This window comes from Andrena cerasifolii, chromosome 2, assembly GCF_050908995.1.
Source record: "Andrena cerasifolii isolate SP2316 chromosome 2, iyAndCera1_principal, whole genome shotgun sequence".
NCBI lineage: Eukaryota > Metazoa > Arthropoda > Insecta > Hymenoptera > Andrenidae > Andrena > Andrena cerasifolii.
This window is the reverse complement of record NC_135119.1, coordinates 19,283,919-19,300,536: the sequence shown is the minus strand read 5'-3', so window position 1 is coordinate 19,300,536 and position 16,618 is coordinate 19,283,919. Positions and strand designations below refer to the sequence as shown.

The 16,618-nt window shown below is 40.2% G+C and overlaps 1 protein-coding gene across 3 annotated transcripts in view; it reads right to left on the bottom strand.

Annotated features, from left to right (window-relative positions):
• The window catches only part of LOC143379003 (scavenger receptor class B member 1), a 32,498-nt gene extending 15,880 nt beyond the window's left edge, over positions 1–16,618 (bottom strand). The window contains exons 1-4 of one of the 3 annotated variants that reach the window (XM_076831239.1): positions 16,457–16,618; positions 12,795–12,895; positions 495–586; positions 217–377 (exon numbers count right to left, since the gene is read on the bottom strand). In XM_076831239.1, coding sequence (XP_076687354.1) covers positions 217–377; positions 495–586; positions 12,795–12,828 — 287 coding nt within the window. In that variant the 5' untranslated portion in view covers positions 12,829–12,895; positions 16,457–16,618. The other 2 variants (XM_076831240.1, XM_076831241.1) reach the window with 2 other exon arrangements.

Here is a 16,618-nt window from a genome sequence, read left to right as displayed (position 1 = left end):
TTTGAGATCTAGGTATTCGTAACTTGAAAGCTTTGAGACCTAGGTATTCAGGAACACAAACGCCCTGAGACGTAGGTATTTTAGAGCTAGAACGCTCTGCGATCTAGGTATTCGGACACTAGAGTACATAGGTATTCAGGAACTTAGATACAAAGATAGTTAGAAACCGGGACAGTTAAATATTTAAATACTACAAGTAACCTCCATATTACTTACTGATACACGTAGGGGCCGATTTCATCAACCTTCAACTTCTCTTCACCATTAAGAAATTCGTCTTTGTTGGTAATATTGAATATGTACAGTTTGAGATAAATATTGATAGGGGGCTTCTTCCATAGTTCAAATACAATCGAACCCGGAGCCATTTGCAACTTCTGAAAAACACACCTTTATAATTATCCCCGTGCTTCTGGAATCCGACGTAACAAAATTCTAATAAAACGACTAACTAAAAATATTTTATTTACATACATAAAATTCTGATCACTTACATATTCTAATATTATCTTCGCGGGATTGATTACATACAGCACGTAGGTTGTCACGCTGCATGTGATCCCCAGGAACAACAATATCGCGCATTCTGTAACAGAAGACAATAATACATAATTCTCAGTAGGTTCCATTACCTCCCATTCAATCTGCCTTTCTATTTACGAAGGAATAATCTCCTTATTTATAGTGATGTTCAGAAGGCTTCCCATTCGTTTGCAACAAAAATGCTGACCTCAGAAGTTACTCCCGACACATTCTCGCATCATTCCCATGTTGAGCGCGTAAGGCCGTTCGTACCTTTCTGGTGTCCGATGATTATTAAAATTTCTTATGGATTTATTCAGTTATACAAAGAATACGGCGAATAAGGCATTGCTTAATCCTCCTTGAAAAGAACTAGATAAGTAATAAAGATCAAACGCCAAGCATTGGGAGATGGGGCGTTAAATCCTTCGTGTAGTAATTTATTAAGCAATCCTTTCTATTCGTTAAAACGACATTTTACACCCGAGGCCCAGCGGGTAACTTCGTTATTTCGAACACGTCGTTAAAAAATTACGGCAGTGCTGCTTATGCGCATCCAATGTGTAAGGGAGACCGGGGCTAGTTGATACGTTCTTCAGTTTTCAATTTTTTTCATTCTTTATTTTAATTAATTCCTTAATAACAAATATGCCAAAATATACTTTGGTCCTTCCTCTTTAATATATAGTAATCAAAAACTTGAGAAAATACATTCAAACTGAATGAAAAAATGTTACTTGGACGATCAATTTGGATGTATCAAAACTATTTACTGTTTCTCCATATAAACGAAAACAGTTAAAAAAACGATTGTTAACGTCAAGGTACACAAACGTAAGGTGACTGTCCCAATTTCTGCTCATTTCGTATTTTTCTTATTATTATATGCGTTAGTTTGTACTATAGTTGCAACAAAATAATTCTAAATTATTTAAACATTTACGCGAGTGTTGCACGAGCGTGGGGCAATACGTACATCACTATTTTTCATGAGCAGAAATACGGATATTTAGAGCATTAAATATTTAATTACAAATTACTAATAGTTAAACGTCTTGAAATATCTTTCTTAAATAGTTTTTGAATTGGTTGATTTATTATTAAAGAATTAATCAATTACTCTGCAAATTTTCATCACAAACAAATTTTGTACACCTTCTTTATGACGAGTTACCCCTTAAATGAGCCGAAATTGGGACATTCACCTTACGCTGAACCGTAGTAAAGAATTGAACAACAAACTTCACATATCTCGATCAAATGGAGGTACATATATACTGTGTCGAGATAATTCGTCTGTATCAACCTGCCTAGTGTTCCTGATTTCTCGATATTTTTTGCTTCTTGAGAAATCAGAAATCACATCATACTTCTCGAGAATTCTCGAGAAATTGCAAAAAAATATTACAAAATTTATATTTTTGGAATAATGTTGATAATATTTATCAAACACAGAAGAAACCTTTAACTAATTGTTCATTCCTGTCTAATTTGCACAAACCTTGTATAAATGAAAAAACAGATATTAAATATAATTGATGTATTTATTTATTTAATACAAAATTTGTGCAAAGTGAAACATTACTTTTTTATTTTAAAATGGTTTTTCATCTGTTTCTATTTTGTGATAAAATCTGTAGCTGTAGAAAACTTTCTTTCGTTTTGAGTGGATTGTGGACTGAAAGCTATGAAATTCCTTTGTTAAAGTCCAGAATTTATCGTCTTCTTGGTTGATACTAATTTCTTGGAAACTCTCTGCGATTGCTATCTAATTGTTTTCTTAATGGTAATTCTTCATTTTTAGGACCCGTAAATTTTCTAGTATTTTCAGGAGAATTATGGTTACTGTAATATTTTCCGAAAAGTCTAGCTACTTAAAAATTATTTCGGCGTTATAAACATATCTGTCGTGGATATTAAATGACAAACGCTTCTTTTGAATCATTTTGAAGAGATTCTCCATTACCTATGCAACACTTTTATAAGGGCTACAATAGTTTTGTCTCTTCTTTTCGATATTTCTCCTATAATAGCCACAAAAAACTCAATACTTAATTCAGTAGGTATACCATTTTTCTAAATTGTTAAATAAGAATTTAAGAGCACCTTCACCAGTCAATAATGTCGAATCTTCTCTACTGAGATTTTCTATTGTAATTCATATAGGTTCTAATGCTACTAATAAGATTTATTATAAATTGTAGGTGTGTTTAAACATTCGCGATTTATAATAATTTTCGTAGACTTAAGTTCCTCGAGAAAAATAGTATTTCTTGAGAAATAAGAAATAAGCATTTATAAAATTTCTCGAGAAATTCTCGAGAAGGAACACTAAACCTGCCCCTGTATCAACTAGCCCCAGTCTCCCCTACTAGGGGTGCGAAAGATGGCGATTCAATCATTATTCCTTTGACCCGCGAAAACGTGGGAAAGCAGCATGGAATGCTTCGGCATGCGTTTTCGTCTGCGATGCAAAGTCTGGCCGATTTATTGCCGATTGAATGAAGACACCTCGGCGAAGCGGTTAATCTTCTCGCATTCGAGGCGAGTCATCGCTTCACGCCGCCACCAACCGGACACGTTTCTGTCCCATTCGTCTAAACGACGTGACATGAAGTTCGACGGGGATTCATCGCGCGTTGGAACTGTAACGAGACCGACGTCACGGACGAAATCGATGATAGATGCGTTTAAAGTAACCTACATTAAGTCTCTCAGCCTCGACAGTTTTTGTTAATTTTTTGCCAACCTGCCGGATGAATCACGGCCGCTTATACACACTAATTTAATCCCCTGCATTATTACACAAGTTAGCGCACGTAAGCCTGCGATTTGCATTGACGGTGACGCTTCCGCTATGATTATTCGATTTTTCTGCCGCAGCTCGGTGAAAAATGAGTTACGCTGGAATAATCCAGGCCGTCATTGAGACGAACTTGACTCATCCTCCCAGCGTTTTGCAATTTCACGTTACACTTGCCCAGCTCTATACACACCGATTAGATAATTGTTTACGCGTCGCGAATATTTTTTAACTCCTTTGTTATGACAAACAAGTGTCAAATCCCAGCGGCGACGCTTTTAACCCCGCCAGGCATTTTTTCCGGCGCTGGTTATGCGTTACGAAAATATTTGCGTTCTAAAATAACAGTCGTCGGAGCGAGCAATCGTTTCGTCCTATGCCCCCAGACAGATTTACGATTGCTCGGTGAATTAGATGACAAATGCGCAAGATTTATTCGATCAATTAAACACCTGATACGTACATATCTCGGGTTGACGGACGATCGATGGACACATTGGTCAACGTCTCATCAATGTCCCGATTGGAATTTTAAATTACCCTCCGCATTTGTTCCGCACAGTACTTTGGAGAATACAGTTGCCCGTGTCGAATTTAGGGGCAAGGTTCCTGGGCGGGTTTTTTTTTTTTTTTGAAAATTTCATGGAAACCAATTTGGCGCGCAAACGCAATTTAATGGGCGGCAATCATGCCCTACGATACGCTATGTGATTCACATTTACCCGCTCGCCTTGACTCAAATTCCACGGCACGTACGAAAAGGCACTAATTAAGGAAGACCTGTTTACCATCGAAATCGTCGATTTCATACTGACAGCCGGGGCGTACGGCGAAAAACTATCGCTTGTTATCGCGGGGCGCCGGTTCACTGGCTGCTCGGTATTGACTTTTACTTTCAGCTACACTATGGCGAATTAGTGGCGACGCTGGCGGACTATGCGAAGATAACCTTCGGCAGATCGGCTCGTCTCTTCCTCTTTTCTTATTTCCTATAATTATCTGGTTTATCCATCTCCCTGACATTTCATTAGACAGAGTTGACGCTGTATTTTAAAATACAGCTCGCACTTGGTTTCAAGGACACGCGTGTTCTCCTTAAGGGGGTACTCTGGTGTCACTTCCCGCTTTTCAACGCCACCTTCGGGAATTTATTTAACAAAAACTGTAAGTTTATACTGTCTGGCGTTTTACCTGCATATTGTGGTATGTTTGAAGTAATACTGGGAATTTTTTGGAACCTTTTTATAGCACATATACGTAGATATAGTCCGCAGCGCAAACTTCTTCAAAACAATTTTCTTTTGACGGGCATTGGCGTGGGAACTGTTCTAGTCGTCCAAAATGGAAAAACTAAGGTTTATTTTCTTTATTATGCTTGTTGTTATGGTTGGAACCACAGAGGCCCCCTAATAATAAAAATTTGCAGAATCACAGCATTTTGAAAGAATGTTCGATTTTTGCTCATATATTTAGCTGTTTTCATTGTGTAGAATTAATTTTATGCAGGATAGGAACTCGCCCGAGGTTCCAACCATAGCGGCAAACTTAATAAAGGAAATGAACCTTAGTTTTTCCATTTTGGATGACTAGAACAGTTCCCACGCCAACGCCTGTCGGAAATGAATTTTCTTGAAGAAGCTTGCGCCACTGACTTATCTGTGCGATAGAAAAGTTTAAAAAAATTCTGAGTATTACTTCAAACATACCTTAATATGCAGGCAAAACGACAGGTAGTATAAACTTATAGTATTTGTTAAATAAATTCCCGAAGATGGCGTTGAAACCCCCTTAAAACACTCAAGGAATGGTATAACACCTCTGCTAGCAAACTGGAATTATGGAACATGTTTTAGAAAATCAAATCTGGCGATAAAGCACGTGGGATTGTGGGTATTTACATGTGTGAGATTAACTGCGTTGAAAGGAATTGTGTGTGTTGAGTGGCGCGTAAGGAATTGACGATAAACTCATTTATGAATGAATGGAACAGGGAATCTGTAGTTATTGAAATGCATTACCGCGTTCTCAGGCAATTATGCCATATTGCGGTGATGAAAAGGAGCGTTATCGAAGTGCCTTTTATGTCAGAATCACGCGGCAACTTATATCGTTAATAAAGTTACACATAATTAATTGAAACCTGACTTGAATTGCACTGTTCAGTGAAGATTAATGAATGACGCGTGCCATTCAGTAGATATCGTAGAATAACGTGTTTCCACCCGCTGAATTTGTATTTCATTGAAATGCCTATCTGCCGCCACTTGCGATCCCTCGTTATTGCTCTGTAACATGGCAGCGTTTCAATTAATTTGATAATGTCAACCTTGCTTCAATTTCCATCGAACCGGTTCTCTTCCCTACATTTATTACTCCTTTGGTCTCGCAGCAAACGTCACCACTCTAACGACCAATTTTTAATTCCTCTTTAATGTGTTCATAATCTGGAATCAGCAATACTACGCGATATACATTCGTTGAGGTAGGTTTTCCTATTCGCGACTGGACGCAACGTCGAGAATTTCGAAGCCGATTTTCTCGAAAACGAAGCGCGGTATCAAAAAATTTCACTCCTTTTTCTCGACTCATTTACTTGTTACCAGTAGAAAAGAAAGAGTAACTTTTTTCGATATCGCGCTCCATTTTCGAGAAAATCGACTTTGAATCTCTCGACGCTGCGTCCAGACGCGAGCAGGAAAACATACCTTTGCTACTGATCGATCCTTTCGGGAAGAGATTTTTTTCAATCGACCACTTTTCTTCGAACGCATATTTATTCGCTTTTCCAGACAGGAGACGTCGGTTGAGCGCAAAAAACTCACGTGCGAAAATCACTATGTATTTCAATTAATATTCCAAGGCGATACGTCACTTTTATCATAGGTCATCAAGCACACGTAACTTGAAGTGGCAGTGAAATATCGTTTAAAAAAAAACTGACTAGTAAAGAGCAGAAAACTTCCTCCAAAATAACTTGTTTGTGACAATTTTTACGACACGAAATATTGTGATACAGTTGTAGCTATAAAACCTATAAATTCGATACCGCATTGATTTGTTCTCGAATTCGTGAAATTCGATTGGATTTAATCGTCACTTTGAAGAAATTATAATTTCTTCCAGTGGCGCACTCAGGATTTAATCTTGGGGGTAGCCAAGTCGAACAGAGAAAAATATTTCTAATACAAATCCTATAAAATTCATTAGCTGATTATAAAAATGTCTTCAGAGAATAAAACCCAGTTTTCTTTTTACAAAGCTCTTGAGCCACTTCAGTCGTGGTCACATTAATCTCTTTATTCCTTTTCTTTGGGGGGTTCCAGGGCCCCTTGCCCCTCCGCCCTTGAGTGCGCCACTTATTTCTTTCACCGTCGGTCACTTTGACGTGGCTTTTAATTCCGGCGCTCCGTTGGCAGCGTATTTTCGGGGGCCTCCACTCGTTTAATCGCCGATCAGTGAATGAAAAAAGGAACCGAGCGAGAACGGGAAAATACCTGGCGATCTTAAGTGACCAGCGATTTGCGCGATACCGCGATCTCACGGGGGCATGACGAGAGTGAATTTAAATAAAGAAGCATGTAATCGTTCCGCTCAGGAAACCGATGGACTTTTAGTCGCAGGAGCTGTGCAACTTTTTCGCTCGTTCCGCTATCGTAACCGATCGACATCGATGGAACACGAGGAAGGAAGAAAAGTGCTCCGGGCAGACTTCTTCGGCGCTCCTGCGCCTCGCTCGCTCGCCAAGGCAGACCTGCGATATTCTAATGCGAGCAATTACACGTTGCAACACGCCGATGATGCTTCTCGATCATAACGCAACCGTAACCCTCCCGATGCCTCTGTACGTTACAGCGCGCACCGAAACAGCGTGTCCACTGTTCTGCACGGCGGCAGCGAAAGCACGATATGCTAATATCGGCGCACATGAACTTATAATTGGTACCGCGGACAGATGTCGTTTTCTTCTCCCCGAGCGGACACGCTCGTTGAATAAGAAACGCCCGTTAAATTAACATTCAATGGCTACTCGCGATAAAAAAAAAATTGTATAATGCCACTCGTTACGTTAAGAGCGCCGTAAAACCTCTCCCCTCCGACGTATTTGGTTGTGCCGTGTGGTTTAAATCACAAGCGTTATTAAAAAAGAAACATGAAAGCGGATTATAACGAACCTACATACATGCGTGCATAATGTCAAGGAGCAGAAAGTGAGCGGTGTCATCATTCGAAGGAGTAGAGGATTGACAAGGATGCACGTTTATTTTTCAAGCATTTTTGTCGAAACTCTGGACAGTGCACCGATCAGGCATACATATACCCACACGAGACAATTACGATTCTGATACATTACCGAAGCAAACATTAGAACAGGTTAACAAAGTGTCGTCCTGTTCCTTGAACCTTCGTTTACGAGATTCATATATTTTTAAACGACACGCGAATACAACCAAAATATTGTTCATTCGAATCGAGCCTCCTCCCTGTTGTACAGTTTGTTTTTCCTACTTTAATGGTATTTACTCATTTATTATTTTTAATGTTTTGTCTGTGATTATTTCTTGTTTGTTTTTGTGTATAAGTAAAAATACGGGTGTTCTCGATAAAAGTTAATGTTTTCAGATTTAATCAATTAGTTTAAGCCTTCGTTGACAATCTGGGTGTGAGCCACCCATAAGCTGATTTTGACGCCCTGTACCTTTTATACGCAAAATAAATAGTTTTTTCCCAAAGCTGACGTACAAAGTATTTTCTCTCTCAAAGTATTATATCCCAACAACAACTCTGTAGATTTTTAGATTCTAATATTAAAATTTGTAAAAGTTACAATTTTTTAAAGATTTTCTTCGTTTCTTTCGACGTGTGGTAATCTAGATTTTTTTTTACAAAAACTGTGATAAAATTTCGATAAAAAATTATTGGAATACATTCTAGATACCTTGAAATTGATCCATGATTTTTTCCATAATAATTGGATTCTTTAGATGAGAATGGCAGTCGTTCAAAAATTACTCTGGGTGTGAGCCACCCAGGGATGTCAAAATTGATCGAAAAAAGAGGTGTGTCAACGAAGGGTTAATGGAAAGTGTACAAGTAAACAGATAAGTATTTCGGCAAAAATAAAAAAATGCGTATAATGTACCTTCAGAGAACTACTTAGCTTTACTACTCGGCTTCGCCCCAAATTTAGATTCCGATTTTATAAAAAAATTTTATTTATTTTCTTTTTTGTGAAAATAGTCACACTCATCTGGATTAATTAGGCATAATGAGCTGGCACACATTTCGTGACCCCAGAGTTTACCGTTCAAAAGTTTTCAGGCGACAGACAAACACACAAACACTTTCTGCTTTATATATTAAGATAAAAAATAATAAAACTGAAACGTTGTCTGTTTGTTTGTTCTTCTGTCACGCCCAAACGGCTGAGCGGATTTAAAAAAAGATGTTGAATATACATTACATACGTTCTAGATTAGATAATAGGCTCTTCATTTTATTTTTTACGCTTTTCAATTTTGGAAACATCATAAATAATTCCCGAGCGAAACCGGATAACGGACCAGCTACTTATAAGGAAAGATCCCGAAGCTGGAAATTCAAAACATTCTGAAACTTTGTGAATATGTAGGGGATTTCCTTCTGATTACAACGCAATTTTTGTTTGCTGCCCAAAATCACTCGCGAGCTGTAAGATATAGAAAAAAAAGTTTCAAGCCAAAAATTACTTCTTTTAATTAAATCCATCATTTGGTAAAAAATTTATTTTACAATTCACGAGTTGTAACACAAATTCGGAAAATAACCGAATTTTCAGGGGCCAATTACACCCCTCTAAAGTGAATTTGGGCAGGAAACAAAAATTACGTTGTAATCAGGAGGAAATCTCCTACATATTCACAAATCTACAGAACTTTTTGATTTTCCGGGTTCGGGATGTTCCCTTGTTACTTAAACTAAGGTGAATGTCCCAATTTCTGCTCATTTAAGAGGTGACTCGTCGGAAAGAAGGTGTAAAAAATTTGTTTGTGATCAAAATTTGCAGAGTAATTAATTAATTCTTTAATAATTCTACTTAAAATAATAAAAAATACTACAAAATCTACGTCCAGAGCACAATACGGTATCTGTTTTCGTTAATAAATAAGAACTTTTACTGCCAAAACTATTTTCTGCCCAATTATCGAATACCAATAGTGACCCTGTTCCTTACCACAACCAACCAAAAAAGACGGTCGAAAAATCATGTGTCTCTCATTTTAAAAGTTTTTCGCTGCTTATGCTGCACTTTGATTATCCCCAAGCTCGTGCAACCCTCTCGTAAATGTTCAAATAATTTAGAATTATTTCGTTGTAACTACGGTACAAACGTGACGCTTATAATAATAACAAAACTACGAAATTAGCAGAAATGGGGACACGAGCAGAAATTGGGACATCCACCTTACATACATACGTACAGGAAGAAATGACGACAAAAATAATTTTGCTCAGCTAGAATCGCATTTGCAACCACTGTGCGTCGGCTGTCGATCGTCGCCGACGCACAGTGGTTTAAATCGACATTGAAACGCCAGTGGCAAGTGGCAGCAAGTGCGCTCGCGATAAGGGAGCCTTGAGATGTCCCTTCTACACATCTCGAGCGAGTAATTATCCCGCGATAAGTACGCGCAAGATGCTTGGCGTTTATCGCACGTTGGCCGCGAAGTGATAAAACTGGATTTCCAATGCACAAACGGCCACCAGGAAACAGCTACCAGTCGAAGAGTTACGACGGAGGCTCCTTCGGGTCAAGATCAGGCTGGTTACACCTGCAGCCACTTCCTCCGCCTATACGGATCGGTTTCCGAAAGCTTTTACGTAACGCGCGCTGCTCGCTGGCCGAGACCTTTAAACGGATTACGGCAATATCGTTCGCCGACTCGTTTATGCCGAAAATATGCTAATACCTCCCGAGTCATCGGGCAGCCCCAGGTCTAGCCGCGTCCGCCGGGATATTCCCCAAGCGATCAGGGCCGATTTGGGATCCGCGTAAATTCGAAGGTGTAACGCGACACCCGCGTACACGGCCGCGCCTCGGTGGCCGTCAGATTTCGCTCGGCCCGCAGGTCCTGCGCCAAAAAACCCGTGCACGACCTGCAATCATCGATTCAGGGTCGCGATTGCTCAACGCCCGTCAAAGAGTCACTTCGAGCCTTTCAAGACGTGCGCGACAAAAAGACACCCGAGTCTCGGGCGCTGACGATCAGCCGCATAACGCGGGGGTCATTAAATATGACCCACGGTCGCGGCAACTGTAAAACCATCTTCCTTTGCCGCCTGGCCTTATCTGGATACTTTAGCAGCTTCGCGAAGCAAGTGCTTCTTGAACTCTGACACTGTGCATGCGCGCGAAGCCGCTGTCCGGGCGATTCCGATGGACCGATATCGTTGATCGACGAATGTCAAAATACGGCCGCGCGCTTCGGACTCGCCCGACCTTCGGCTGTCTCGTAGTGACATTGGAAAATGCAGCGTCCTCGGATGACGAAAGAATGGAGGTCGTGCTTACGATTCTGTGGCATCGGCGTGCTTTCGCCGCGGTGTTTGTTAAATGCATCCAGACTATTGCTGCAGAGTGAGGTAAATGTACCAATGACTAGCCATGTACCAGTGCATGGCCTCTGATGCAGATATTAATTATTATTTAGCTGTGTATATCAATCAGGCAGAGTATATTGATTAATTTGTGTTATGTAATTCTTAAACTTCATACACTAAAAATGATTTTGATAAATATTATGGTTAAAACGCTTAAAAAATTGTTTGAAATCTCATAGTAAGGAGGCATGATGAATTTTGCTAGATTCTTCAGAATTTTCTAAGGAGTAAGCGATGTTGGTTAAGCGAATAATTAGTGTAATATTGAGTCTCTTTATATAAACGAATAAGTTATGGAATCCTAAGAGTATTTAAAGCAAGTGATTAACGCGGTATTATGCATTTAGATTGTTTTTTATTTTAAAAATACGTGGCTATATATCGGTACATAAGATTTGTGTGACCCAATTACTAACCAAGCGTCCATGTATAAGGCAAGTCGCGATTTAGTATACTCAAAGACTTGTACTAGTGTATAATCAGGAGTATTTTTTAATAGTATAAAGTGTTTTGATTTGGCTTAATGCAATTCCAAATAAAAAGCTAAAAAATCAAATAGGATCTCTACGATATTAACGTCTGAAGAATGGCAGATGCATCACATTCAAATCTAGGAGGAGAAACTAAGAAAACAAATGGAAATACAAGAAAGAAAAAGACGGAGATGAAGCAAAGAAAAAAAGTAAAAAAAAGCTATTGCCGAGGAAAAGAAAAAACTTAACAATGAAATTAAAAAATGAATAGCCGAAAAAAGAAGATAATAAAAAAAGAAAAACAATTGAGTATATTTAATAAATAATAAAGATATAATTGTAATATATATAAAACAAAATGATATTACTTGTAAGATAAATAAAATGTTTTTAATTTTATTTCCTAATCTGTTTATTATGGTTACTTATACAATAATTTTATATATCTGTACTTCTTAATTTTCCTGTACTTCTTAATTTTCCTGAACGGATTTTTCCATTTAAGTCAAAGAATCAGTTTTTAAAATAATTTTTACGCGATTATAAAACCTATGGCTAGGTACTGGGACATGAAAATTGAGATGCTAGGTCAATTGCGTGAGGTTGGCTATGTATTGGTACATTTACACGTACAAATATTCTTGTTTATTTCACGTTAAATATAAAAAAAAATTGTTCTGTAAATACTGCTGAGAAACAACAAAATCCTTATGAATGGAAAAAAGTTCCATTTAAATTCTTAATTTTATACACAATATTCATTATACTTTGCCACCGTTTCCTTAAACGGCTAGTTATTGGTACATTTACCTTACCTGCCTGTTTACTTTGGTAATAAAATAAGCTCGAGGGTCGCTTTGTGCGAAGTTTTCGTGACAGAGGCGGCGACAGTGTTCGCGCTTTGATTCTCAAGATTTTACAAAGCGAACTCCGGTATTCAAAGTAAGGGATTGGTGGGGTTTTTAAGCGATACTTTCGACGGTTTCGAAGACCTACTTTCGATGCGGAAGGCAGGCGTTCCTTGAACGACGCCGCTTTACGGCCATCGATTTGATGACCCTTGCCGCGCCGCTGCTCCTTATCTTTCGCGCTCGCATCCTTTATGAGTTTTTTTTTTAGCCCGCGACTTACATAGGTAGCTAATTTTGTAATTCAAATCGTCGAGTGCGCAGCGCGAAGGCGAGGAGGAGACGGCGGCGTAATTAGAAGCGGTAATGATTTTATTGTAAGAATTATATAATTCTCGTTAAACGCAGGCCAGGTTTTGTCAAGGATCGAGAGGCCGCGTGCTGTTTTTACTGTTTCGCGAACAGCCGCGTTAATAACGTACACGCGTGTAAGTACAAGCGATTACTCACTTCTGAATTGCTGCAGCGGGATTGCGAACTTCATGGTTGCGACCTGATTTGTTGCAGTTACCTCAGCGCCTTCCTTTTTTCCTCTCCTTGATCGTAAGGTCCTGAAACAGATGCGACCGCACCGTGAATTGCGCTTATTTATAGGCTCAATGTTAATCTGTGGAAATTAGCCCCGGCCAGGCTTCGCCTCGCGGTGGGGTCGATTAAAAAAAAAGCAAACGCCACTTGCCACCGTTCAATCAAAGGTGGCGAAATTAAATTATAATCCCCTGCCAAGTTCGCAACTTCGACTGGGCAAAGTCTGTAGGAGTCAGTTCTCCATCCAACCGGAGGAGTTATTTGGAAATGTTGAACAGTGCCTCATCGGTTATCCCCGAAGCAAGCAACCCTTTCGCAAAGTCGTTAGAGTGCCGCGAAAGCTAATGTATCCGTTTGAAGACCAGCGTTCTATTAAAAGGAGCCGTGTTTATTTTTCTCAAACGGATAGTAAAGGAGGCTCACGAAAAAAAGTGGAACTGCAAATACGTCGTGTCGTGTACAGCTCGACAAAGGCTGGCTAAAAGTCTTCTCGGAACGCGCGATCATTTGTTTAACTGTGAAGCAAGGTACAATGATTCTAAACGTTCTGCCTGAAAGTTTGTCGAAGTAATTGGCGGTTAACCCGATGTTTGCGCGTGTCAGCTCGAAGAGATTCCTTCTTTCCTCGGTAGGGACACGTTTTGTTTCTCAGCGCTCGTCCCTTCCCAGTGTTTTCCTCTTCGCGGCCGCCACGAGTTGTCACCGCGGAGATGCATTTTACGCCGCGCTAATTCAGATCCTCGCCGGCGATGTGTATCGGGGGATTTGCAATGTTAATCGACGAGCTGGTATTGCTGCAACGTCGTAACGAAAAAGTACTCGAAGAGCGGCTTCGGAACTTTTATTGTGCGGATGCATAATGCAACGCTTCGTACTGAAGGTACACACGGTCAACCTGAATGATAAACCACTTAATCCGTGCATATGCATGGGTGATATTGATCCTTATCATAGTTGTAGCTTTGGAAAATAGAACGAGAACCGCCGGGCAGCGAGAACTACGTCGGCAAAGGAATTTAGATGGGAAGCTTTCGTCTGATTAAAAGTTTCGCAGAAATCATTTTCGGCCCAAGGATTCTTTTATACTTCGCGGAGGAGAAGACTATTTTTCATTGGGAGAGGTCAAATATCTCGTGAAAAGGACGTTATGGTCATAAAGGACGCAAAGGACATGGACTTTATGCCGCGTTTAATCATTTTTTTATGACTCATTGTTGATGAAAAATTTCATGTCTCTTCGAAAGTCTCGCATACCTTTTATTACAGCATCGCCAGTTTCTCGGTATTCACGTGAAATATTTGGGTTTATAGTTTCGTAGAATACCAACCTGCGGTGAGTGTATCGAAAGAAAAATGTTATTGAGCAGAATTTTTACGCTTCGAATTAACATATAGCATAAATTACTCGGAAGGTCGTTGAGTCTTTTTGCATTTCATTCATTTTCTCCTCGTTTCATTCAAATGCGTATTTCGTGGACTTTATCGTGGCATTTTACTGGCAATTCAGTGACAGAATGAAAAATTCAGGGTTTCCTCCAATTTCGCGTTACAAAATAAATATTAACCTTTAAAGGGCCGGGATTTTTTCATTGAAATTGTAAATTTTATTTACTTGAAATTTCTGCATATATACCACCGACATGTTCGGCAAATTATCCAGATTTTTACGTCGCCAGCCTGGCCTTGTAAAGGTTAAACTTAAAGATTAATACTTAAAGCCGCAATACTCGCGAACACGGTAGAAAATTATATTTGTTAATGCACGGACATTCGCCATTTAATTCGTAATTTTCTTAACCACGAGAATATACTACGTTTAATTGAACATCAGGCGAAGCACTGAGAACGATTAGGTGCATACGTTTCGGTACGAAGCTTCGCGATGAACTTCGTCTGGTGAGTTTAACGCTTGGTCGAGCGAACTTCCATACCTCGAAACGTGCACGTAGACACAACACGACGGAGAAAAATTCTGGCGGAAGGTTATCTGTTATAAATATTTCCAATCAGATTCATTCCCATGGAAATGCACGTCTCAACAACATCCAAGTTGCCTTCGTCACAATTACGCAGCGCGGAATTTGCGATTACATTTCTCTCGCGGATCACCTTTCGATTTTACTGTGCAGCGTACCTCTCAAGACCTCGATGATACGCTTGTTCACAGACACGACAGCTACCACATTAATCGTCCAACTGGCCCAAATCACTTCTGTCTCAAAACCAGCTGCATCTCTCGATTTCGAACTTTCCATTCTAAATACACGAGAGCTGCTACAAATTTGCAGTTACGTATTTATAATCCACGCGACCGGCAAGCACTGTCCACGGTTCCCTCACAGATTCCAACGAATCGAATTCACTGGACTTGCACGCGACGCGACTCGTCATCGGGACACAATAAACTAAGTGGCCTGTCCAGAACGAACTATCTTGTCATCTCTTATTACGCGCCTCGCATTGATATCGGCAGCATAAAGGGAAAGAGAGTGCATATGCAGAACAGCGCGTGACATGCGTATCTATCGATGTCTGCCGGTGGAACCAGAGATGGTCAAGGAGACTACATCCCATATACCTAGCTACATTTCGCGACCGGAGACCAGACGCGCTAGTGTCCGTCAGAAACCAATGTGCCTACTTGCGTGGCGAACTGAAAGTACTAATATTCGTAACGCACGTCCTAATGAAGTTGACAAAATTCCTCGCGGCTCTTTACTCCTGCCGCTCGCTTCGTAAATGTCAATATTCCCCTGGTCCAGCTGAACCGTTCCCACGAGAATCTTAATACACAAAGCAGAAAGCTTCTGTACGTTTCTGTGTTTGTCTGCCGCCTAAAAACCTTCGAACGATAAACTCTGGCATCCCGAAATATGCCTCAGCTCATTGTGCCTGACTAATCCAGACGAAGCTGACTATCTTCGCAGAGGAAATACTTTTTTCCTTCTAAAATCAGAATCTAAATTTCGGGCGAAGCCGAGTAGTAAAGCTAGTGATTCGTATCCCTGGCGATGCTACATTTCCACCCAAGTGGTTCACAGTTTTATCAACGTATTTTATAAAATTCCATCGATCGTAACGTCCCGCGAAATGTCGCAAAAATTACACAAGTTCGAAGCGCAAGGGTTTGCAGTGCAGTGCGAAGTGCATATAAGAGAACAGCTTATGCAAGTGTTTATTAATCGTCTTCCGAGTGTATCGTAATATTCTTGCGAATACACGAGTGGCACAGTTGTCGGGCTCTGGTTTCCTGCAGTATTACTGCGAGGCACTTAAACGAACGCCCGGGGAAGTTTCCAGCGACGATTCCCAGGAGGTGGCGAATAATTTCGCCGGAGAAGTCACTTACCGAAAGTTCCAATCGTCGGGGGAGGGGTATGGGCACTAAATTGTAAAATTCCTGCCGGTCGTTCGGGCCCTGCTAGACGGCACTGCGCGGGAAACAACCAAACAGCACTGTTCACACTTCCGTAGCCTTTCCGCGATTGAATTTAGTAGCAGCCTCGGGAAACAAGTCAGACGGGCCGGCTCCGACGAATTGTTAAATCTTAACGAAGGATAAAAACGTAACAGTGGGGTCGTACCGAATGCGGGATCCGCAAAATCGTGTTTGCCTCTCGTTGGTAACACACACACTTTATATCGCTTGCAGTTACACTCTCCCTCTCTATCTTGTTATTAGTGAGCACGAGTCTTGTGTTCACTCTGCTTTATACCGTCTCCTGATCACTAACCCCCATACGACG